The sequence below is a fragment of the Xenia sp. Carnegie-2017 genome, unplaced genomic scaffold, assembly GCF_021976095.1.
Source record: "Xenia sp. Carnegie-2017 unplaced genomic scaffold, XeniaSp_v1 HiC_scaffold_24, whole genome shotgun sequence".
Lineage (NCBI taxonomy): Eukaryota > Metazoa > Cnidaria > Anthozoa > Malacalcyonacea > Xeniidae > Xenia > Xenia sp. Carnegie-2017.
Window position 1 is genome coordinate 1,789,680 of NW_025813487.1, and position 27,619 is coordinate 1,817,298.

Sequence of the window (27,619 nt, forward strand, 5' to 3'; positions counted from 1 at the left end):
ATTGTCACTTCCAGTTGCGTTCTCTATTTTTACAACTAAGGTTGCCACATGACGTGCTTATATCAGCCATAGTACCAACTTTTGATACTTTAACTATTGGCTTATCAGTACCACATGATGGACATACGTTAAACTGGAGCAACAGCTGTGGCAAGGTGACAATAAACTTTGGTTGCTTTCTTCTTTGTTCACCCTGATTGTTAGAACAATACATGTATATATTATATTTTGTCTGTCGAGAGACACAAATAAAATGGTTGATAACACTGGAAGACTAAATAATGCATATGTACAGCACAATCATACTTTTTTGACAGGTTTGTTTCATCTTCAGGTTCTAGCTCTTCACTTTGGGAAGAATCTGTTTCAATGTCATAGTTGTCAGAACCTTTCGACCATATTTATATGTTAATATAATTTGTGGTATATAATTTCAGTTATTAGCATTGAAATCAAACTTCACCTTCATTTTCCATCTCACTACCAATGTCAATATCCATATCCATGTTATCATCATCACTACCATCCTGCTTGTCTTCCTCATTCTGATTATCCACCTTGACACATTTTACTACTGTTCCAACCAGTTTACATAGTTTCTTTTTTTCTATGAAATCATGATATACACATGTGTTACAATACTCATATTTTAGTAATTTAATTGCAGCCATGTATCTATTTAAATGACATGGAGACACCACAAGAATATATGCTCTTGAAGAAACCAAATTGAATGTAATGAAACAATTTACCTTCAGTAAGTTGTTCGATAATAGCATTCTTGCTTTCTATCGTTCTCTTCAATTGCCTCGTGTTTTCTTTGTATTGAACACATTGCCTGCAATATTCTTCCTCAGTTTGGCAAAACCCATTCTGAACCTACAAAAAAAGATATAATCTTTAGATCTTACAATCTATTAGTGTAAAAAGTCTTTCGAATAAATTATTGGAATAAATCCAATACCTGTACTTCTGCTTGTACTGCAATTGTTTGAACTTGCGAGACATCATTAAAAAATTCAACATCAGTATCGCCGTCTTCCAAAGAGGTAGTACTTTCAGCTCCAAAGTGTCTTGATTAGAAGAGCAAGGACCTGCTTCTGTGCTACACAAAATGTCTCTAACAACCTACAATAAAATACAATATGTATCAACTGCAAAAATTAAATTTCCATCACAAAATCTTTGACGAATTTAAAACAAGCTTCCTTCTTCGAAGTTATCAGTCTCACGCGGATTATATATAGGATTCAAAACAAAAATCCTTACTTGTCTACGATTCCTTTCAGAAGGCGCACTTTCTTTCGTCAGTCTTTATGAGAAATGAACAGAAGGAAAAGCAAACACACCAACTTCAACAGACACCAGTCTACTTGTTTGCCCTTGCAAACTAGTATACCGTCTGGTAAAATCTTCAGGTTTGAAGTGCAGCGAGCAAATGCTCGACATCTTTGATATGGGGCATTTCGCTCGTTTGAAAGCGACAAAATCTAGCCACTTCTACCTCCTTTTCTATTTTATAGGATCTTCTGATCCATAAAAAGGAATGCGGTGAAGTCCTAAGACCTTTTCGGGGCAAGGAACGTAAGAACAGCCAGCAACTATACAGCGATTAGGAATATCAAATGCTGAAATGTTACTTACATGACGTCACGCTTTCCTTAAATGACCGCGTAATTCCAGTCTATCACCGGGAAACCGAGCGACTCAAATGGCCAGTTTTTTATGATTTTAATTGAGTTTAGCACGAGAACTATTTGTCCAACGAAGAAAAAATTGGTATATAACGTTTTACACGACGTTGATTCAGTATACAAAAAATCCCATAAGCTTTATATACACTTTAACTGAATGATTTCAAGATATTAATCAGTTCTAGTTTTTAGATCTTGTAAATCCTAAACTATTTACTACCTGGAAAGGCATAGTTCAACAGGAGGAGATCAATGTTCTCAAAGATAAATATAGTCCTCTTTTTGACATTCCAACGTTGGAGAGTCAACTTTTCTTCATTTACAACGCCAAGGACTTTCACAAAGAGTGCAGTAATGAGGTGCTTAAATACATCTACAAATTTAATCTCCAGTCGAGTGTACGTCAAGTGGTAAATTTGTTAAAATTGAATGGTGTCTTGGTAGTGGCAAATGCTTCAGTAGAGAGGTCGTTTTCTTGCTTGAAAAGAGTCAAAAGCTATTTGAGGAATAGAATGTGTCAAGGTCGGCTTAGCTCTGTGTGTAGAATATCTATTCACAAACATATCATTGAACAAAAAGAGGAATCAGGCAACACATTGTCATAGGAAAGGCATCTATGGCTATACCTACATTTAAAATAATTTTGTTCTCAGTTAGAATTTTATTGGCAAATGTATGTGGTTCAGTCTGAAAACGAATTTTTTTGAAATTCATTCACTCGAAAGAAACCTTTAAAGTAAAGATGATGATCTTTTTTTTTCTGTATTTTATGTGTAGAAAAAAATATCCATTTTTTATGACATATTATATACAAATGCTTCAATTTGATTAAATGAAATTTTGGCTTTCTAAAAATGTTCATAATGGTTATTGACACTTCCATCCAATTTTGGGGGTAAATGAGATTATAATTTACATTTGTTTCCCTCAAGTGAAAGGTGGTCCTCTAGCTGGTGGATAGTGAATTTCAGCAAGTGATTTATCAGCTTTGTCTACCGCTTCATAAGTTATAAAGCATACATATTTACTAAGTGGTATAAAATATCCCTTACAATTCAGCCCAATGTTATACTTGGAAATGTACAATTACTTATGACGTTTAAAGTGCCATGACATGAAAATTTTATGTTTGCAATCACCAGAACTTTTGAAATGACAGTGTACTTTCTAAAAGTTAATGCATATCTCTTTTCCTTCATGAGATATTGAAGTTTTGTTATTTCTATTTCATCCAACTTGTGACGTCATATTGCATAATGAGTTCTAAAATTTTTCTAATACTCTTCATTTTCCTGACAACTTTAGGTTGATACTAATAGGCAGCATTTTATACCATTAAACACGCCACAACAAATGAAACTATGTCCTTGTGAAGTAAAGTATCGTTAAATATACCTAATACTCTAACTCTCATTATGCAATGTGACGTCACAAGTTAGATAAATCGGACATAGCATAAACCTCAATATCTCAAGAATTAAAAGTGATCTGCATAAACTGTTTTAGAAAGTACACTGTCATTTTAAAAGTTCTGGTCATTGCAAACATAAAATTTTCGTGTCATAGGCCCTTTAAAAGCATACTATTTGGTTTGTAAACGAATACAAAATAATTTATAGTCTTGTGAAGATTGATGAAGATTAGTTACTATTACAAGCCAATCCTCGCTGCCGAAGACAAACACGGTTGTACATTCCAGAAAATCAAGCTGTCATATGTTACAACTCATTGTAAAATAAGAACGTTTCTAAAATCTTAATTAAATAGGTGCAGTACACTCTAGAATAAATCCAAACAACTTAAGAGGCAAAAATGTCAGTCTTCGTCAATTCAAGAAAAATCTTTCGCACTTATTATACATTATATAAATCGTGTTGTTTTTAATGTTTGCAACATTGTGTTTTAAAGGCTGCAGTAACTGGAGAAAGCTTTAGCATTGTTCTTTGTCATTTAGAAGTTATTTACGCTCTTTTGCTGTTATAGTATGTTCTTTGCGAGGTTAATTCAATAAAATAAAAAAGCAAAAAAGCTCAAAATTTATATAAATGATTTACAAATCTTTAAACTAAAACTGTCACACAACTAATACTGAGTGCTTTCATGTGACATTAATGTGCGGATATCTACCAGATGATATGGGATCTGAGATGATAAAATCAACGTAACTTTCAACATTTTCTATCTGTGGAGTAAATACAAGGTCTTCCAGCAGTTACAAAATTATTTTGAAACTTTACTCAGTAAATGTGAGTGTGAGAGAGTTTTAGAATATAGGCAATAGAGAGCACCGTAGTTAACCTTACGTGTATTTAGGTGTATATTCAATATTCATTTAAGAAATCTTAAATACATAGCACTTGCGTTTTAGTTGTATGGATTTAGGCACAAAATAACTGTTAGGGTTACAGCGCATGAAATAAGCAAAATATCAGAAAATGAGGACAACTATAAATATTTTTCTATAAAACTAATTAAAATATTATTGAGTCCATTTACAAGTTATTAGACGAAATGCTGTTAATCACTCAATCTCATGAAAATGTTATTTAATTTAACTATTTTATGTGGTTCAGTTACGTAATTAATGTGAGATAGTAAAACACAAAATATTCTACTTATGGAATTATGCACAACTCCTGATGGTCAGGTTTATACGATAAAGAACTACCAAGAGCTCAAAATACCAATGCCAGACTTTTAGTACTTATAATAATTTCAGAAATGTTTATTGATGTAGTTCGCTTTCATCAAAATTAAAAATATTCTTGAGTTCTGGTTTGTTTTTCAATTCTTTATTTGACCTGACAGCAGCATGTACTCGAACAGGGAGATTAGGAAATGTTTGGAGAAAATACGCCTTGTAATCGCCAATATTGTAAAATAATTCTGGTTGTGGTAGAGGTGGATCGTTCCAATGCTGATCAATATTTCGAATAAGCCTTAAGCATTCTGTCCATGAAGATTTATAGGGCCTTCCATTCACGAAATATTCATAAACATCACTACCCAATTGACCTTCCAAATCTACGGATTCGCTATTCAATTTTTGAACGACACTTGACTGGAGATCATTTGTCTTAATCTGCCGAAGATTCCCAACTTTACTTAACATTTCAAACTTCTCATTATCTGACATGAGAAATGGATGTTTTAATGCTTCGTTAGAATATGGTCTGTCTTCAGGTTTTAGATTTAACATCCACCTCAGAAGGTCCTTTAATGTTTCATCCTTGATTTCTTTCAAATCAACAGGGTTTCCATTTAACATATTAATCAGTCTGTGGGGTTTAGTTCCAAAAGGATGTTTTCCTTTTGTTGCAACATAATAAGCTACCATCCCTGCATTCTAAAATAATAAAAAGCGTTACATCAAAATGCAAATTCACAACATTGACTTTCTTTACAACTTACAAATGTTTACATTCCTACACTTACATAAACATCAGACCTTCTATTGTAACGCGCTTTGTTTACTGAATCATCATCTTCGCAATATGATTCAGGAGCTATCCAATGCAAAGTTCCCATGGAAGTATTGCTTTTATATGTTGTTGTGTCATTCTTCATTATTCGACTTATGCCAAAGTCAGCTATCAGAAATTGGCATTTTGAGTCTCGCAGAACATTGGAAGGCTTCAAATCCCGATGTAGAATACAATTTGGGCCGCTATGAAGATCAGCTAATCCTTTTAAAATTTGTCTAAGAATATTAGGAAGAGCTTTTTGAAGATCATGCAAAGTAGAAGACTTGACAAAACTCTCCAATGATTCTTCACATAAGTCTAATATCAAATAAATATAATCGGTTCCAGTATCTTCTTCTAAATAGAAATAATTCACAAGATATTTCGACTTCTTTGCATTGAATTCATTTAAAATTTTCTTTTCGTGATGTGCAAGCTGGATAAATTTATGCCGATGTATTTGTTTCACTGCTTTACCGTAACCATCCTTACTCAGTCCAAGAAAAACACGGGTTGCATCACTTCCTTCGCCAATGCAAAATTCTTCTGAGAGTATTACACGTACATTTCCCATCACTTTAACCTCAACACTGGGATTGCGCCCATATTCAATCAATTTTATAAACAAGTCTCTATGTTTCGTTGATTGATCAATGTATTTCCACTCTTCTAGATAAAGATATTATAATCAAGGGTTAAAGAAACAAACTAAATACATCAAACTGGCTGAAATTTCCCCAATTAGGAAAGGATACTGATACCGTACACTTTTAAAACAAACATATTAACAATTATTAGACATTTCATAAATTTTTTAACTGGTAACATTCGAGGTTAGCTTATACCAAACAATTAATCACAAAAACATCTCTCTGCAGTAATTTCATGAATTTTTCTTAATGATCAACCTTTCGTTTTTCGAAAATATTAAATTAAAATTTTGAGAGCATATATTTTTTAGAGTCTAAAAAATTTTTCTTACCAAAAGATAACAAAATAGCTTCATTCAATTTTTTTCTATTCTCGACACTTGTCTTTTACATACACTATCTTATGTTTGTTGCCAAACATTAACATTGAAGTTCGATCTCAACAATTATTCTCTCAAACCTTGTTTGGACATCTTAAAGTGCCAATGAAACGAAAATTTTGCTGTTTAAATTATATCAGTATTGACCAAAACTTTTGAAATGACAGAGTGCTTTCTAAAACCTTTTCTGCATGACGTTTTTCATTCTGAAAATACTGAAGTCCTTGCAATTACCAATTTATCTAACTTGTGACATAATATTGCATGCAAAATGAGTCGCTGCAATGTTTCAAATACCCTCAATTTTCCTGACAACTTTATGTTGATAATGGTATGCAGTAATTTATATCATTAACACATCACAAAGAAGGAAATTAATGTTAAAATAATGCACCAGCAAATTTATTTAATACATCTAGTTCTCATGATGCAATGTGACATCAGATAAATCAGACAAAATAAAAACTTCAATATCTCGAGAATGAAAAGTGATATGCATAAACTAGTACAAGAAATCAATTATCATATAAAAATGTCTGTTTAATAAATTATAACACAGATTGGTAAATTTTCGTTCCATCAGCATTTTATGTTTAACTCTAACTTATCTGACACGTACTGTTTCTCTTATTCACTTTAGTAAAGTGAACCTCATTATCTTTATTTCTGCAAACTCAAAGTCTATTTTGAAAGATGTACATTACAGTCACTATAAAAATATAACAATCTCCGAGATGAAAATTTTTTGGTGTGATAAAACATTTTGAATTTACTACTTTAGAGTATATTCAGTAAACGCATACAGTAAAACCATAAACGTCAAAACATAACGTCAAAAGTTGAAAAACCATACCTAATGGTAATTCAGACCTAGTGGTATACATGTCATTGTCTTCCACTGCAAAGCTAAAGTCAACATTTTCGCCACATCTTGACATATGATAGATTCTATTCTTCAAAGCATATTTAATCATAGCAGTGTTCATCTGATCTTCTGAAATGTCCATCGACTCGATGTATCTTAACACTTTCTCACAAGCATGCCATAAGAACTTATGACCATTTTTTGGATTAACTGTAAACTCATGCTGTTCGTAACCATCTGATTTCAACCAATCAATTAGAGATTTGTGATACACGGTTAAACAATCATCGTAAACTGGCAAAATTTGAGATAACAGTTCAATGATTTTACTGCGGACTTCAAACTTGATGTCACCAGAAAAACCTAAATAGCTAAACAGGAAATTTAATGGTAAAAACTTCCGACAGGCAGCCAACAATTCAAGAAATTGCATGAAAGTAATTTCTGAGATAACAGAATTTCTGGAACTTTCCTTCGTTAACAATTCTTTAACTCTTTTGAATTGCTTTGTGTAAGCACCGCTTAACCCACTAGGGACCAACTCTTGAATGTTTTCGTAAGTAAGCTCAGTATTTTCTTCTTTCAAGCTCAGTTGTGCGTGATACGCATAAAGAAATGATCCCTCACACTTTTCAACTAATGAGTGAAGAAGGTAGCGATTTTCCTGCACCTGATCATTCAACTGATGTCTCAAATACTTTTTCAGGTCTTCTTCGTTGTTTTCATCACGAGGACGAGTTGTAATTTCCACAGGATTCATGTCTTTCAACTCCTTTTGAACAGGAAGTTCTGGACGACTGGTGATGAAGATTTTAATCCATTTAGGCAGTCGGCCAAATTCATAAGTAATCAATTCCAACAATTCACTTTTGCCATCAACTTGGCTTTCATCTAAGGCATCAATAACCAAAAGCATTGGTTTATGATCTTTTAATGAATGCAATGGATTATTTAATAAAACAAGGAAAGCATCGGTGATCGATTCTTTGGAATTGTTTCTCTTTAATTCTTCATTCAGTTTACTTTTAAAATTTGATATTGTATCACACATGCTACTAGCCAATGATTCTATCAATACTCGAGGATTTCTATAATCTGATCGATTATATCTGCAGAAATGAGAAGCAGCAAGTTTCTTCTTTTCAGAATATCGTCGACACACCTCAGCAGCAAACACACTTTTACCAACACCAGGACCGGCAATTAAAATCATGACATTAGAAGCATCTTCACTTCTATCATTAAACCAAGTGTCGACTTTTTTAAATAACCATTTTCTAGTGCCTTTTAAGTATTTCTTGTTAAGATCTTTTATAAGACCATTGAAATTACACTTTCCAAGCTTTTCGACATCTAAATATGTTTCGCCTTGTAACATTTGTTTTATCTGCACAACATTTCTATTCATTACTTTCACATCTTCTTTGATTTTTTCAGTGACATCGATTAACTGTTTTTCTTTTTCATACCAGTTTTTCAATAATTCAATATGGTTTGCCTCATCAGGACTGAGGGGAGCTTTCTTTGCTTCATCTATTTCAGTTTGTTGAATACCCAGACCAACCAATGCTTTTGAAATTACCTGCCACAAATACTCAAACTCACTGTCATCTACAGTAGTTGTGGTTATGTGACCGTACACTTTGTTTCGATAAAACTTTATTCTTGCAATATTTGCTGATATTGAAGTATCTGAAGAGGAAGGAAGATTATCCCATCCTCCAGATGGCGCTGTTAGACCACAAATATTTCTCAATAAGACAGTCAATAATGAGATGTCAAAGTTGTCAATGTCAGGTGATGAGCCATTTGACGGGTAAAGAAGCTCCCATTGCTCTTTACTGATGACCCTTTTGTTTTTAAGCAAAGTCAATTTGTTCATTGTTAAAAGATCTTTAAGTTCATTGATCAAACTTGATGATCGAAAGTTAAAACTAAATTGCAATGTTGTTTTCAAAGCTTGGGTTCCTTTATTTATCAAAAGTTTACTTAAACGAAATCCATTTGCCTCAATCTTTAGTTTTTGAGGTGGTGAAGCCATTTTCAAACAAGAAATCGATTTAGAATATAATGTTGTGAATACTCTGACTTAATTTAATGAAGAATCTTTGGTTTTAATGATGAAGCCTTTATTTGAACTTAAAACTAAAAAAAATATTGGTACAGAAATTAGTAACAAAACTTTAAAATTAAATAAATCAACGGCCAACTGAAAAACTTATATCAAAGTTCAAATACAAAGCGTTAGTAAAATCTGTGATAAAATATAAAGAGTAGCTAAACAATATTTTAAAAATAATGTTTTGTAAATTTTTACTCACCAAATATGATCAAAACGACTATTTCTTCATTCCCACACTTATTATTTCGTTCCACAACGTAGAGTCACAGTTTTATATTGAAATATTTCTTCAATTTTGTTTTTAATCGTATTGTAATGTACACATCATTCAAATGCAAGGGATGGGCTCATCAAGAGATCATTCTGATTCACTTCCGCACTTGTAACTGGATACAGCTGAAAAGTAGACAATAATCATGTTCATTGTCCATATATGGTTCTCACTACATTTATGTTTTTGACAGAGACTTTTAAAATAAATTATCAATATGATTCCAAAAAATTATTAGAATAGAAAATAGGTCAAAATGTATCCAAATATCGATCCAAATGGCCATTTTTTGTCAAAGTTTGAGTTTCCAAACCAAAGATCAGCAGCTATAGTCAGACAATAGTTGGTACTACTTGAGTCAGTCATTTTCAAACGAATAAAAGGATCATTAAAAAAATACATAAATTATGTTGAATTCTTTGTGGCTTTAACCCCTTTTGTGTTCATAAAAATTGGAAAAACTGAAAAACAGCAAAAGAAATGAGCAACAGACAGTTTTTCTGGCAACGTGACCTGCTTGTCGTAAATTTTATCAATTTATCAATAATAATATGGACGATGTAAAACCTATCAGTATAAAATAATATACGGGAAGAAATTTTCATAAATAATCAAAACAAGTGAATTATCTTTCTCTTTCTGTAAGCATGAACATTACTAAAGAAGTAAGAGCATGGTAAAATGGGAACTATTTACGTTAAATTACGCACATGCACTTGTCATGGGAAGTTTAAAGCATTGAGTTGCTGAGGAAGACCTTCTTTCCAATCGTGGCAAAGAGGAAACTTTGTAATTTTATCTTGTTGAATGTTTAGTATATATAGAGGCTGCAAACGCCGTTTCTGGTTGTTTCAATACGCATTTTGATGGTCGCATTTTATCGACACATTTGATTAATGCATTGTAACGCATTGAGTTGAAGTCTTGAAGAGACGAATTGGATAAGCATTTTTTGATTTTAATACTCGTGGTAATGAACCAACGTTTGTCGTCAAAAGAATCGTGATTTAGCATCCCGCACAAAAGAACGCTTAGGTTGTGCGACAATGGCACTATAAATCTATAATTACCTATCAATGTGGTAATGTATAATTGATGCAAATCGTTTGTGGTCGATTTAAATATTAAAATATAGTCGTTTTGTTTAATAAACAGATCATTTGTGTTTATATGATGAAACGCAATTTGATATACTAAGCATAAATATATATTATCGTATTGTCCAATAGATGTAGCGCTATTTAGCTTATAGTTTCGTTTCACGTTGAATTTTCTTTTCTCAGAAGTTAGAATCGTCTTATATACGTAATAATATCATCTGTGTATCTACTGAAAATGTGGATGCACAGTCAATGAATCCAAGTGAACGAGTATTCTGCCATTTAGTCAAACCTTTTATACAATAGCGATAACGAGTAGCTAAACAATACGGCTTTAAAATCAATGTTTTACACAATTTTACTCACCAAATATGACCAAAACGACTATTTCTTCATTTCCACACTTATTATTTCGTTTCATAACGTAGAGTCACAGTTTTATATTGAAATATTTCTTCAATTTTGCCTTTCTTCGTATTGTAATGTACACATCATTGAAATGTAAAGATGGGCTCATCACGAGATCATTCTGATTCACAACTTGTAACTGGATACAGCTGTAAAGTAAACAATAATCATGTTCATTGTTCATATATGGTTCTCACCAGATTTATATTTTTACAGAGACTTTACCAATAAATTATCGGAGAAGAGATCAGTTACACGAAGGTCGAATAACGCTATCCATTGAACTGAGTAGCAACGTTTTTGAGCGCTTCAAAAATATCTTAAAAGGGAAAAATCAACGATTCGAACTGGACAATATATGAAATACAATATTGGTTCTAGAATTACAAAGTTTCATCATCATAAACAAAATATAACCAGTGGCGTGCGGTGACCGAATTTAATAGGCAAGCGCTGGGGGTGAGGTTCGCGGCATGCCGCGAAGCTTTCTAGGGGTTCTGGGGGCATGCTCCCCCATAAAATTTTTGGATTTTGAAGGCTACTGGAGCGCATTTCCCGCGATTTCTGGGAGTACTTTGTCGAAAAAATGTATCTGTCATGACTGAAACAGTATTGAAAAAATCTAAAAAATTCAAAAACTTTTATAGAGTATATATCACAATTACGGTTTAAAAGTATTACATGTGGTATTGTGATATAAAGTCGTTTTAAGTAAATGGCTACGCGTGCATTTCTATTGTAGTGAAGAAGTAACAGAACGAAATAGTCCAAAATCCTACAACAGATTTACTTAAATGTAAATTCCATCCGTCTTTCCTTTGCGCAAAACTCCTTTATAACGTCCTCATAGAATCGTGGCTTCCCTGCAAACTTACCAACATCTCCTTCTCGATTGAAATTGTAGCCAATGCAGAAAGTCGCTCTTGCCCTTGTGTACTGCGAAGATACGTTTTGATACGCTTGAGAGCCGAAAATGATCTTTCTGCAGAGGAGGACGTACTTGGCATAGTAAGAATGAGCTGACACAATCGGTACACCTCTGGAAAACAGGCTTTCAAGTCAAGTTCGATTATTTTGATATCATATCAAAACAGGTTTCGATTTGAGCTCGGCAGATGCGTATACAACGATTAGTTCACTTTTAGTGCTTGAAGATTAAAGAATGTTCCATATGAATCTTGCAACGATTGCAGCTCTCGTTCGGGAAAATTCCGGCTGTACAATTCGTGCTTTGAATGATCCAACAAAGAAACGAATGCTCTGCTGTTAAGACTTTCGAATCTAGAGTCAATCTGCACGACAATGGTATCGACTACACAGAAAAACATTTGACGGAAGGACGCCTTTACATCCTCTTCACTTTGCCCGCGTTTCAGTGCTACTTTGACGATACTTGACGTAAAATTCCAATAATCTACGAATTTTGTTCGTTGTTCTTGAATCTTATCTTTCGTCTCGCGAACTTTCGTGACACAGAAGACAATATCGAACTGCTTACTCTGAATGATATTATACAAAACATCCGTAAGACCAAATATTTCTGAAAATATTTTAAGGCAGAACACAAACTGGAAATCTGCAAGAACTTGTCGGTAGCCCCTCGCTTCGTTTAACGTCGTACCGTCAAACTCGTCATCATTTTCGATGATGTATTCGAAAACTTCGAGCAGCTTTGCTCTTGTCTCCAGTACAGCATGGATTAACCTGCTCTGATAGTGCCATCGAACAGCTGTTCCAGTGGGAATGCGTCTGCCAACAACTGTGTCCAACAGGTATGTTCTCTTGGACGAGGCGTGAAAAAAGGATGAAAGACCAGTGACAGTTTTAAAAAATATACGACACTCTTTAGTTGACGAGACAGCTTGAACAAGGACCAAATTTAATGCGTGTCCGCAACAGTGGATAAAAGAGCATGTGGATAGTCTTCTTACTCGTGTTTGCAAACCGGACAGTTCTCCTGACATCACACTCGCACCGTCATACGTTTGGGCAATCAGTTTTTCGCCGCATCCGTACTCGTTCAGGGTTTTACCGACTTCTTGTTTCAGTCTAGCCGCAGTTCTATCCTCACTTACATCGGTAAATCCAAGAAAGCGCTCCACAGCTTTACCATCTGGGTTGACATAGCGAACTATAGTTGTTAGCTGCGATAAGGTCTTAACGTCGGAGGTTTCATCCAGGGAAATAGCGACAAATGGGCTCCTCATCACTTCATCTTTTATTGCTTTCAACATAACGTCCTTGACAGCAACAATCAAATCGTTCTGGATACGATTAGAAAGTCCAGAAAACACGGTTGCTGTATGAAGATGCTGTTCAAGCGTGGGGTCATATGCACTTAGCAGTTTTATCAATTCGACGTAATTGCCCCTGTTGGCAGACTCCTCCAGCTCCACCCGACCTCTGAAAGAAAGTTCCTGTTTGCCAAGAAAGCAAACAACATCAATGAAACGGCGAAGTACTTCTCTATTCTTGTGCACCATCAAGTTGTGAGCTGAGATGTGTTGACGGGCCTGTTCGTCTAGCTGCATGTCGATGCGTGTACGCCCAAAACTGGCATTCATTAGGCAACTGGACAAGTGTGTCTTCGTTTTCTCGTGTCTGTTGACGGCATTACACAGGTTGGCCAAATCATCGTATCCCTTCTTGCACCAGACTGTCTTGTCTGTTGAGTTGAACAAAAGACACGGCCAGCAAAATAACTTATTCAATTTTGAGGAGCCAGCCAGCCATTTGTACTTGTCGTAATTTGACGTCTGAAAACTTCGAATAAAGACTTTACCACTTCGCTTGGATGTTGTATGTAGTCCTTGCAACTCAGGAGTGGGACGGCCACCTTCGACGATCTCTCGTTTCTCGGAAAAAGGTCTCAATCCAAATGAGCGGGATAACAGTGATTCCACAATGCATTCAGTCATGTTGTACAGGTGTCGTGAAAATACCGAATTGTAGAAGTAGAACATAAAAGGATGAAAATTCCTATGCTATATATTTTATAGGAACATCAATCTTATTTATACCTTACATCAGTTACATGATATCTTGTAGTGACGTACATAACGTGCGTACATTACTCATCTAGATTCATGTATTAGCAATAGAAGAAATAGCCAATCCTACACTTACTCAAACGCGCTACATAAAGTGGTACTAAAACGAAAATTTCGCCTCTCGTTTTTTTTTCATAGATTAATAGTGTATGTAAAAAAATCTCTTCTGGCGAAATTTTAGCGCAATGTATTTCATGCTGCTCGAGTTACGTAGCGATAAAACTTGAACTTTAAGAGCCGCCATTAAAATGCGCCATATTTGAATTTTCAAGAAGGAAGGTGCTTGTGACGTCATAGTCTTAACTCACGGCTGTTTACAATATAACACTATATACAAATAGAGATTTAAAAGGTTGTATAACTCAATTTTTTTAACATGCCTTCAACACGCTGTGTCGTGCAAGATTGCAGTAACAAGTCTGATAGAATTACAGGCACTTCATTACATAAAAGCCAAAACGACGAGTCTTTGAGAAGAATTTGAGTTAAATTTGTTCAGACGAAGCGCGCAAACTTTAATCCGAGTTCGCGCGAAATTCGATTTATGATTTGTTCGAATCACTTCTCGGATGATTGTTTTGAGCGTTTATTCCATTTGGGTGGTATGACTAGACGGCTCAAACCTGGTGCCGTACCTATTATTTGGAAGAAATCACAAACACCAACAACGTCAAGAGAGCGGCGTCAGGTTAGCACAAGTTGCAATTATTATATACTTACACATATTGCAGATGATAAATTTTCACAAATTGAGAGAACCAATAATACATCCAGGCAAACTTTCAATATATAATATACATTTATACTAAGGTTTTAAAGGAAATACAAAATGAAGTGTCTGTATCATGCGATGACCTTTGGTCTTTAAACCTAACGAAGCTGCTTGAAGAACAAATTCGTTCAGGCAAACTTCGTTAAAGCCATGATGATCCAAAATGCATTTCCTTTCATCGATTTCGAACTGATATATTTTACCACGGCATTGCTCTATTTCCATGCAGCACCGGCACTCTTGAGGGTTGACAACAAGATCCAACATACAATGACCACATTCACACCTTTAATATTGTCAAATTGTATGTTTCCATAAAGTTATCAATGACATCTTACCATGAAGTAACATCAACACGGGCATCAAAACGAACTTGCAGCATGTCTTCAACCCGCCGTTCTTCTGCGACTGTAGCTTCGTACTCAGCAATTTCATCGGGCGAAGCAAGCGGTTCAATATTATCGACAAATGGCAAAATTTCCGAATTAGATTCGTTCAAATTTGCCGTCACAAATTCCGATGAAGAAATCGATGCGTTTGTCTCGATCGAAGACTCAGAGAGCGAGCTAGATCTCGATGAATTTGACATTTTTTTGCTTTATTTATGTATTACTTTGTATACTTTCCAATGTGCGCTTCTCTCCGTGTTAAGACTATGACGTCACAAACTTTGCTTATTGCAAATATTCAAAATGGCCGATTTTAATGGCGGACATGAAAATTAGACATTTCAAATGCTCATAGCTCCCTCGTTATATTATTATTTTTGCTTACATTTTACGAAAGCAATAATTGATATGTTTTTAAACTATTGAATGCTAAAATCGATGATTTTTTAACGTTAAGTTTTCGTCATAGACCCACTTTAAAGCTGCTCGAATAATTGTCAACAAAGTGCGCGAAATTAAATCGCGCGAATTTAAACCTGAGCGAAAATGAGTACGACTCGAATTTTAATACAAGTAAGGTATCTATAAGTGTATAGACAACTGTTAAATGTTATCTATTTGTTAAATAAAAATAACCAAATTATCTAACCATACATTTTTATTAAAAAGTGAATCATCAACATGAAATTTGTTCAGAGGTACAATACATAATAATAAGTTTGACAAAGCATCTTACAAAAGTAGTCTAATCTAGAGGATGCCCTGTTTAAACGACAATTCATTTATGAAGATTACAAGTAGAATCTTAGAAAGGAATAAACAAATATTCATGATCAATTAGTATAGAAGCGCTCTTTTTAAATACAAGTCATTTGTGTTATAAAAAGCAATTATACATCGTTTCAGATTATTGCAAAACATAGATAATATTTTACATTCTTTAATAGCAGGAGGTAAGACATTCCAAGAAATAGTACCGATAAATTTAAAAGATCTTTTGCAAAATTGGTCCAAATTTATTTTTGGTAAATATAGATAATTTCTTAAAGATTGCCTGGTAGAATAAGTATACTTCTTCTGTAGAAGACTGTAGCAGGTGGAAACAAGCAATCATCCTTACGACCATCAACGTCTATGTGCAATTTTCTCAAATGGTTTTTGAATTTACTATTAAAGTTTAAGTTGATGTACTTATTCATTAACATTAAGTTTTAAAAATTGAATTCTGCACTTTAAACTGTCAACTATAGCTAAAGTTCCTGTATTGGAATGCATAGTTATATGATACACTCCATCACTTATTTCTTCAAATTTAGCGCATACTTCACCACTCTTTAAATCTACAGCAAACAGAGAAAGATGAGACTTTCCAATGCAATAAGATTTGTGTACGACTAGGTTGGAGTCCGAAAAATATCCACTGTTATCATGCAAAATGGCATTCACATCACCATTCTCGTGAACATTAATCACATAAATGTCCTTAATTTTCGTACCATTGCAAGATGCTATTACTCCTTGTTTACTATCACTTATAGAGCAGTCTAACTTTAGATCATTTACAGCTTCCTGTTGTGGAACAAATTTTTTAATGACAGCTGTTAGGGATATTTCTGCAGTATGCCAAGGTTTCAAGTAAAGTTTATTGTTGTTATTTCTCCATTTCCATAATGTGTATTCTGTTTTGTTTACAGTTAAAATAACAGAATTATCAGGGGATACAGCTGCTGCTTTCAATTTTGAACTTTGGACAGGAAGTCTTTCGTTGTATTGTATCTCACCCTTGGTAATTCTAACAACTTGAAAAAACTTTTCTTCGTCAATACAAACTAAGACATCCCCAAATGTTAAGATTTCTTCAGGTTTAAATCCAATGTTAACATGCTTTGCTTGAGTAGAATCTACAAAATTTTTAGAAGAAGTTGATATCTTCATAAGATGATCAGAACCATCCCATATCCACAGTAAACCATCCGACCACCAACATCCTAATGCATTCTTCAGTTGTATTGGTACAGTTTGAATAATAGTGCAACGTTCAATGCTCCAAATATGAATGTTGACGTGGTCACCAACAGCGAAAGCAGCAAAAAAAGATCCATCCGGTGAAAAACAACAACATTCAATTTTAAATTTCTCAAAGATAAATGAAGGACTCCAAAGATGATCCGTTTTGAAAACTTTAAGCTTTAATAAATACGGCACAACGTAAAATTCCTTAAACGAGATTGGATGGACTTTGTTAAGAGACCTATTAACACATGGACACCTAACATTTGGTAAACAAAACACGTTTTCTCCTTGATCGTCGTATTTTGTCAACTGAGTGATTTCAGAAAGCTTTCCATTCTGGTTTGTATGATAAAAAATACAATCACGATAATGGTGTGTTATATTGGAATATGCAAATAGTGAATCTTCATCAGAAAAAATAGTGATTGCTTTCGGAAATTGAAAAACATACGAAGTCTTGTCGAATTTTGCACCAAACAACTCTGAATATTTATCGGTGCCTTGTAGTTTTTGGTAATCAACAACGCAGCGTCGATCGATTCTTTGCAAAGTTAATGAATTCCATGCAGTGAATACATTTTTAGAAGAAATATCGCATCTTGCTGTAATAAACAAACCAGAATCTGAGAAAGAGCAACGATTAACGACATCATCTGACTGTAAACATAATAACAAACGTCTATTGTTAACGTCCCACAACTTTACTTCAGTAGATCCATCACTAGTTACCAGTCTATTTCCGGTTGGTGAAAAGGAGCAACAACAAATGTTTCCACCTACAAAAACTGATTTGCTTGATGTTGAATAGTCATAGATGTTACACAGGGACATAAATTCGTCTACATTATCCCACTTATCCAACCTTGAATCATCGAGTGCAGTGCCTAGAGTGCATCTTTCTGTAAATTCTGGAAGCTCAAAAATAGATATTTGACCATTTTCATATCCTACAGCAAGAAGTTCTTCATTGGACGACACACAAAGAGATGTAACGTTAGCACGCAAGGAGACAGTCAAATGATGATGGTTTGTTAAATATGTTGAGTCTAAATCCTCAAACCAAACAAGCTTTCCTTGTTTCAATAAATCCCTTGCCAATAATCTTTTTTCGTTACTGCCATGAATTCTGTTTGCAATAATTTGTAAATAAACTAAGCTACCACTAAACCTATATGAGTCGTATATCCTCAACAGTGGCCAATGAAATAGTAGTTCCTCAAGTACATCTTTTTTCAAGAAAGTACGTCGTTGCTTAATGATTATAAACAATTCACACCTAACGGTTAAATCCAAGTGAATGTCTTTCACACCCATTAACCTCGCACAAACCACTTTGACATCTACTGCCCAGCTAAAGTCAACATTTTCGCCACATTCTATCATATGGTGGACTCCATTCTTCAAAGCATATTGAATCATAGCAGTGTTTATCTGATCTTCAAAAATGTTCATCGACTTAATTTGTTCAAACACTTTCTCACAAGCATGCCATAAGAACTTATGACCATTTCTTGGATCAACTGTAAACTCATGCTCTTCATAACCATCTGATTTCAACCAATCAATGAGAGACTTGTGATACACGGTCAAGTAATCATCATAAATTGGAAAAAATTGAGATAGCACTTCCTGTATTTTAATACGATCTTTAAACTTCATGTCATCAGATAAACCTAAACATTGAAAAAGAAAAGACAAAAGCAAAATACTTCGATAAGTCACCAACACTTCAAGACATTCCGTAAAGTTTTCATCAGAAATAACGGTTTTGTGTGTTGATAAAACTATTTCTTTCAATAATTTATTTAATCTCTTGAATTGTTCTGTGTAAATTTTACTCAACCCAGTAGGAAACAATTGTTGAATGTTTTTGTAAGAGAGCTCGATATTTTCTTTTTTTAAACTCTCTTGTGCGTGGTAAGCGTACAGAAACGAACCCTCGCATTTTTCAACTAAATCCCATAGCACGTAGCGATATCCCTGCAAACGATTATTCAACTTATGTCTCAAATAGTTGTGCAGGTCTTTTTCGTTGTTTTTATCACGAGGACGAGTTGTAATTTCCATAGGATTCATGTCTTTCAATTCCTTTTGAACAGGAAGTTCTGGACGACTGGTGATGAAGATTTTAATCCATTTAGGCAGTCGGTGAAACTCTTCTGCAATCAATTTCAACAATTCACTTTTGCCATCAACTTGGCTTTCATCTAAGGCATCAATAACCAAAAGCATTGGTTCATGATCTTCCAATGAATGCAATGGATTATGTAATAAAACACGGAATGCATCGGGGACTGATTCGTAGGAATGTTTTCTCTGTAATTCTTCATTCAGTTTACTTTTAAAATCTGATATTGTATCACACATGCTACTGGCCAATGATTCTATCAACATTAGAGGATTTCTCTCATCTGTCCGATTATATCTGCAGAAGTGAGAAGCAGCAAGTTTCTTGTTTTCAGAATATCGTCGACAAAACTCAGCAGCAAACACACTTTTACCAACGCCAGGACCGGCAATCAAAATCATGACATTAGAAGCATCTTCACTTCTATCGTTAAACCAAGTGTCGAGTTTTTCAAATAACCATTGTCTAGTGCCTTGTAAGTATTTCTTGTTAAGATCTTTTATAAGAGGGTTGAAATTACACTTTCCAAGCTTTTCGACATCTGAATATTTCTTGTTCTGTAACATTTTTTTTACTCCTTCTACATCAGCTTTTGTTTTCTTTACATCCTCATTTAAGTTTGTAACTTTTATTGCCATCTCTTGTTTGATCCCTACAACATTTCTTTTTATTACTTTCACATCTTCTTTGATTTTTTCAGTGACATCGAGAAATTGCTCTTCTTTTTTATACCATTCTTTTAACATTTCAATATAATTTGTCTCATCGGTAGTGAGGGGAGCTTTCTTTAATTCATCTATTTCGGTTTGTTGAATACCCAAGCCAACCAATGCTTTTGAAATTTCCTGCCAAAAATGCTCAAACTCACTGTCATTTACACTAGTTGTAGTTATGTGACCGTACACTTTGTTTCGATAAAACTTTATTCTGGCAATATTTGCTGAGACCGAGGTATCTGAAGAGGAAGGAAGTTTATCCCATCCTGTAGTTGGCGCTTTTAGACCACATATATTTCGCAATAAGACAGTCAACAATGTGATGTCAAATTTTTCAATGTCAGGATCATCAATTGATGGATAAAGAAGATCCCATTGCTCATTCTTGATTACTTTAAATTTCAAAGATGTTAGTTTCTTCTTTGTAGAGGGATCTTTAAGTTTACCAGCTAAACTTGATGGCTTTAATAAAGATTGCAATGTATGCGTCAAGGCTTGTTTTCCTTTATTTATTAAAAGTTTACTTAAACGAGATCCGTTTGCCTCAAACTTCAGATTTTGTGGTGGTGAAGCCATTTTTCAAGCTAGAAATGAAGAACGAGTTCGTGCAAAAAGCATTAATTTGCAATCCACAAAATGAGCACAAAATAAAATAGATTGATAAACAAGTAGTATTTTAAACAAGACCCAGTAGTTGATAGTACATCATGGAATTCAGCATCCAGTAATATAAACGACTTGACACAATGGATTTAACAAAAAGCAGCATTCTAGGTACGCATATATTTACATAAATTTTTTTGCTCTAGCTACATAATGTTCATATGTTGAATGTGACAATGTGAGCAAAATAAGCTGTTCGTCTAAATCGAACTGATTTTTTAATTTCATGCAGCAAATGTTTAAAAATTTATCAAATGACATCAAACGAAGCGATTGACACAAGTTGCTGTCCAAAGATAAAAACCACACTTTTATTCGAAACAAATAAATATCTTATGCGTAAGAAATCCAAGCGTTTTTCTTTCTAACTTAATTCCTCTTTGATGATAAAATCCTGTGATTCTTGAAATCAGTGAATTAGTCGACTTCCATGTCAGGCATTTTCAAGCGAATAAAAGGATCATCAAAAAATTCATAAATTATGTTGAAAATTTTGTGGCATTGAAAAACAGCAAAAGAAAATAAAAACGGACAGTTTTTTGTGACAAAGCGACCTGGCTTAAAAATTTTTTTATCAATTTAAATAAATTTAATTGTGCATTATCATGAGAGTACTGCGTGTGCAATTGCATTTTAAATCTATATTTACTTATTACTGTGGTAGTGTATAATTGATGCAAATCGTTCGCGGTTGATATAAATATTATCATATAGTCGTTTTGATAGGTAAACAGATCATTTGTGTTAACAAGATGATACGCAATTTACTAAACCAGACATACATATATATTATCGTATTGTCCAGTAAAACATAGCGCCATTTAGCTTATAGTTTCGTTTAACGCTCATTTTTATTTTCTCGGAAGTTAGAATCATCTTGTAATGTATTAAATACGGTATAATATATGCTTTGTGTATCTGTGTATCTACTGAAAATGTGAATGAACAGTCAATGAATCCAAGTAGACGAGTATTCTGCCCTTTAGTCAAACCATACAATATAGCGAGTGGCCAAACAATATTGTTTAAAATCAATATTTTATACAATTTTTACTCACCAGCGATGACCAAAACGACTATTTCTTTATTGCAACACATATGTCTTGGTTCAACAACGTAGAGTCACAGTTTTATCTTGAAATATTTCTTCAATTTTGTCTATAATCCTATTGTAATGTACACATCATTCAAATGCAAGGGATGGGCTCATCACGAGATCATTCTGATTTACTTCCGCGCTTGTAACTGGATACAGCTGAAAGGTAGAAAATAATGATGTTCATTGTCCATATATGGTTCTCACCAGATTTATATTTTTTACAGAGATTTTATCAATAAATTACCGGAGAAGAGATCAGTTGCACGAAAGCCGAATAACGCTATCCGCTGAACTAAGTAGCAATGTATTTGAACGCTTCAAAAATCTCTTGAAAGGAAAAAATTCAACGGTTCGAACAATACAATAAATGAAATACAATATTGGTTCTAGAATTACAAAGTTTCAACATCATAAACAAAATATAACCATGCACATTCACAAATTTAAAAAACTACTATCCAATGGATAACGCTATCCTCGCTTCGTGCAACAGGCTCTAGTATAAATTTGAAAAAATTTTCAATAACAGGAGGCCACAAATCATCCAAATGGAAATGACCAAACTGTTTTTCCGAAATTCCAAGGTCAAAGATCCGGAGATGTAATCATTATCTTTACTAGGCACCTGTCAGCATAACAAACCTTCCGTTTAATATGTCTTATTGTCGTGTAGTGAAGAATCTACGAAAACTTGGCAAAACTTACAGCTTGATTGCATAAATCTCCTTGAAAATTGTGGTTATATCTCATATGATTTTGATAAATGGCTGGATCCTCTTTTTTGTGATGATTTTGTAAGTAAATTACAAATAACTTCATAAAATAGAAAGTTTGACAATTGGCAATGAAAATGAAATGAAGTCGAAATATTGCGGTAAATTATAGTCTTGTTTTTATAAAAGATCATATCTTAATCGGAAAGATTCATTAGTTTGAAATAGAAATAATTAATAAAGGCAATGGTGTAGTTTCTAGAGTAATTACAGATAAATATGCAAGAGAGAGACTTTTTTAAATGCTCTCTTTAAAGACCGTTTTCATTGCTTTACAGTGCAATTACACATTTTCACATGTTAAATTGGTAATGGCCAATAGAACGCAGAGCAATCTACCAATCACGTTTAAGAATATCTTAAAATATATTATTTTAAATGTAAGATATGCCACGCATTATAACTGTAAAACGACTTAAATAATGTGATTAAACATTTTGAAAAAACGAAGATTTTATTATAAAATTTGGAAAATAACGAGGAATGTTTATGCTGCAAAGAGATTTCCAATATTTGTGACAAAAATGTAGAGGCAGTAGAAACGAATTAGACCACCGAAGTCCCTTTGTGCATTACGCAACATCCTGGTTTCGAGCCTCTTTGTCTTAACAGGTGGGTTTTACAAACAGCTTGGTACCAGTACAAGCAGCAATATGAGGTAGCATATGATGGGCCCGAAGACAAACTGTACCGCCATATTGCATATAGACTGTTGACAAGATGGTGCTGGGGTATCTTGGGTAGAGAAGTAAGAATCGTCTTGCCATCATGTGCAGTTACTTGCATTAGAGAAACATTTCCTCCACCTGGTCCTGCAGAGGAATTTCAATTTGAAGGCTTTCACTATACTGGTTTTGCTATGTTAATATTTAAGAATGAATGTACAAAAGTTGTCTTCACTGATGCAACATCATATTATATCGGCATGGCAAAACCTATAGCCATAGCTAACTTCACCACTGACTGATGTTCCTTTACAAGTACCTCTTTCCTGGGTGGACATGATTTAGAAATGTTCTTTGGAAGATTCTCTCCATGATGTACAAGTTCAATCTCCTCAGTTTTGCATGCATTGACAACCTCGGCAAGTAGTATATCAACGTACTGGTATTCTTTCTTTTCTTTCATTGCTTTTACAACCCATTGCTTCTTTGTTTTAGCAAAAATCATTTTGTAACGGTCTTGCCCTTTGTTTGTCCTTGACTTAATGACTGCTTTATCACAGTTAATATTGTTGTTGTGATCTAATGCTGCTAACTAAGTACGGGCTACCATTCCAGGAAATGAAAAATGCTCTCGCTTTGGGCAGTATTTCAGTAAAAGGGAATGGTAAACCTCCAACTCTCCTGTGTGACAAAACTCAGATAGCTTCCACAGGTCTTTTAGAAGCCTCTTGTCACAAATCACCTTCTCTGCAGCAATATATGCTTGTGAAGTAGGAGATAGCCACTTCTTCTGCTTGTTTGTCTTTCTGTTAATTGTTGGTAGCAACATTGATGAAAATATGTGTTCCCTCTCCAGAAATGCTTGTTGTTTGTTAAGGATAGACTTCCATTTTCCCACCAATTCTTCTGCATTCTTGTTACAACTTGCAGAGCACCACCAAAGATGATTAGAAATGGACTTAATCCAATGGGTCAAGTCATCATTTCCCTTAATGTTAGCCTTTGTTAGTTTTTTTTTGTGACAGATTTAGACAAATGCCACACATCATATTGATGATCAATATGAGGGTGTTTGTTTTTCATAGCAAATTTTTGTCTCAAATGTGACTTAAAAAAGGGAAATTATGTACAAACAATTAGGAAACTATACGTTCCATACTTTACGTCAAGGAAACTACACCTAAATTCTATACAAGAAATGCTAATTTTACAATGGTTTTATGTAGGATTATTTCTAACCATAATGAATCTAAATTACACAACCATGTTTTATTATTATTCAATGTTATTCATGGCAATAGACTGGTTTCACATCAGTAGAAACTGTTGTTAAGGTCGAATTCGGAGGACAAGCAAACGAAGCAAACGGCATTACAGCACAGTTTCCCTACAAATAGACCTTCCTATTTTAAAAAAATAATATTAATCGATATTTAAATTCTATATGCAGTGCGGAAACTGTGCGATAATGGCCTTTATGGATGTGAAACCGTTTTATTAAAACAGAATACAAATAACCAGCTCAATACTTGCATGTAAGCTATAAAAGTTGCTTGTGTATATACCTATGAATAAAAAATTCTGAAGTTTCGAAAAGAAACATTTTGTGATTAAGAGAAGTATTTTGACGCAAGTTTGTTATGGCTGTGCAATGACTTTACATAGATCTTTAAAGCAGCAATTGATGATATGACGTCAAATACAAGCCGCTGACATGTTTCTGCTCCCACGCACCGGATGCCCTAGCTGCCGCATTTCAACTCTTTTTTTGTGAAAATATTGAATCAAACAACAAAAAAATTGCCGCATATTTATTTTCATGGGAATGACAAAGTTTTAAGACCAGCATTATGTGAGGGTGGAGTTCCCCTTTAAATAGCGAACGAAGATGAAGAGTGAGTCAGGGCCTCCTTCCACAAACAGTATTATAAATTATCAATGACGTCTACGTAGAAAATTCTACTTATATAATTAAGTATACATCACGGACTAAAAACAATTGTTATAGAAATAAAAATACATAAATAAGAACCTCATGCAGAGTACATAATAACATTGAAATTAGTCAAATTCTAAAGGACTACTGCTAAATCTTGTAAAGTTTCACAAGTTTTAACTCAGGAATAGAGAATCGCCTATCTAAGACAGAATTTGAATGCTAATGATTAAGACACGATTTTCGAAACTGTGAATGGATTTTTTCCCTTAATTAATCAAAAATTCCATACATGTATATTTTTGCATAAGTCAGTTCATATTATAAAAAACCTTTGTTATTTAATAAACCATTGTAAATTATAAATACATGGCAAACATCAACTGCACGCAATTATAATTACTTATGATCAATAAAAACACTGTAGATACAACAGTAAAGGTTGTAATAAAAGTAAACCTTAAAAATGTTAAACTAACATGTAACATTTTACAAAAATAGATTTGGTTGCGTTCTTTCTCTGTGTAAATAAATTCTTGCTGTGTTCAAAATTTGCTTATTTTACAAATGTTCTCACTTTTAACATGAATTGTTTGCTCAATACAATCAACAAGATTTTGTTAGACACACCGCAATTAGTCAAAAGTGGCGTCGGCAAAAAAAGAGGTGATGCATGATAGGACATACTATCCTTTCTACATAAATTTTCACAGATTCCCATTTTTTCCGTAGACAAGTATGCTATTTCACCTCTCCCATACCTTTGAACGTGTTTTGCTTTCCTTTGCCATGCAGCTTATTGCCAATAGTTAGAAATTTGGTATATTAATTTAAATATGATTTCTCTTCAATGTTTAGTCATGCATTATCGAGATGCTTCAGTGGCAAATTTATTGTGTAAAGTTAGTAATATAGTTTCAGAAACTCGCTTTACTTTCGACAAATTACTTTCGTATTAGAAATAAGACTTCATATATGACGACCGTGTAGACAAAATTATGATTGCTTTAGTTCTTTACACGTCACATATCTTACAAAGATGAGAGATTTAATATAAAGAACACGACTACATACATATCAGTTTGACAATGGTGATCATAATTCATACCTTATTGTAACATCAATCTTTTATCCATGTAAGTTTTGTCACATAAACACATTCAAATAGCGAACGAAGATGAAGAGTGAGTCAGGACCTCCTTCAACAAACAGTTTTATAAATTATCAATGACGACTATGTAGAACATTATAATTATATAACTAAATATACATCACTGACATAATGAAATTGAAATTAGTCAAACTCTAAAGGACTACTGCTAAATCTTATAAAGTTTCACAAGTTTTAACTCAGGAATAGAGACTCGCCTATCTAAGACAGGATTTGAATGCCAATGATTAAGACACGATTTTCGAAACTGTGAATGAATTTTTTCCTTCATTAATCAAAAATTCCATACATGTATATTCTTGCATAAGTCAGTTCTTATTATAAAAAACCTTTGTTATTGAATAAACCATTGTAAATTATAAATACATGACAAACATCAACTGCACGCAATTATAATTACTTATGATCAATAAAGACACTGTAGATACAACAGTAAAGGTTGCAATGAAAGTAAACCTTAAAACTGTTAAACAAACATGATCAAAAGTATAATTTTAAAAGCACACTGTGTTGCATGAATCAACATTTCACAAAATAGATTAGGTTGCGTTCTTCCTCTGTGTATGCAGCCTGCCAGGGGGTGAAGTGCGCCAGAACCGGTAGTCTCTATACTACTCAGTATGACATGGCATCTGTGAATGTCAAGTGCATCACTGACTCAGAATTATTTATTATCAAACCTTTTCTTCGTGTAAGAGCCGCAATTTTTATAGTGGATAATTTGAAACAAAAATTGAAACCTACTTTCCAGTCGTGGTATTAAATATAGCTTTAAAAGTCACGTATAGAATCATTCAAACGCTTTTCATTTGGAATGGAAATAAAAATTGAATTGTTTATAGTCATACTTCATACTACGCAATGCTTCGGTATCAAATTTGTTAAGTTAGAAATATAAATACAAAATCTCGGTTAACTTACGTAAAATTACCTTTGTTTTAGAAATAAGACTTCATATACGACGATCGTGTGGACGAAATTATGCTTGCTTTAGTTCTTTACATGTTACGTACCTAACAAAAGATGAGAAATTTAATATAAAACGCGACCACATACATATCAGTTAAAAAATGGTGATCATATTTAATTGGTACATTATTGAAACATCAACTTTTTATCCGTATGAGTTTTGTTACATAAATACATTTAAATAACGAAAGAAGATGAAGAGTGAGTCAGGATTTCCTTCAACAAACAATATTATTCTATAACTAAGTATACATCACTGACTAAAAACAATTGTTATAGAAATAGAAATACATAAATAAGAACCTCATGCAGAGTACATAA

At 33.7% G+C, this 27,619-nt stretch overlaps 2 protein-coding genes across 2 annotated transcripts in view; both read right to left on the reverse strand.

Moving 5' to 3' along the window:
* LOC124451253 overlaps positions 1 to 27,619 on the reverse strand; it is a 103,461-nt gene that overhangs the window by 72,948 nt on the left and 2,894 nt on the right. Inside the window, exon 2 of the mRNA XM_047001879.1 lies at positions 27,261 to 27,342. The gene's annotated coding sequence lies outside the window, so the exon portion shown is untranslated. The remainder of the gene's footprint in view (positions 1 to 27,260; positions 27,343 to 27,619) is intronic.
* LOC124451255 lies at positions 4,147 to 20,598 on the reverse strand. Its single transcript, XM_047001880.1, has 7 exons — positions 20,175 to 20,598; positions 19,766 to 20,102; positions 19,116 to 19,291; positions 18,615 to 18,851; positions 7,042 to 7,179; positions 5,130 to 5,827; positions 4,147 to 5,040 (listed from the first exon to the last, which is right to left on the reverse strand). Exons 1-7 carry the CDS (start codon positions 20,596 to 20,598, stop codon positions 4,420 to 4,422), a joined length of 2,631 nt encoding a protein of 876 aa, XP_046857836.1. The 3' UTR covers positions 4,147 to 4,419.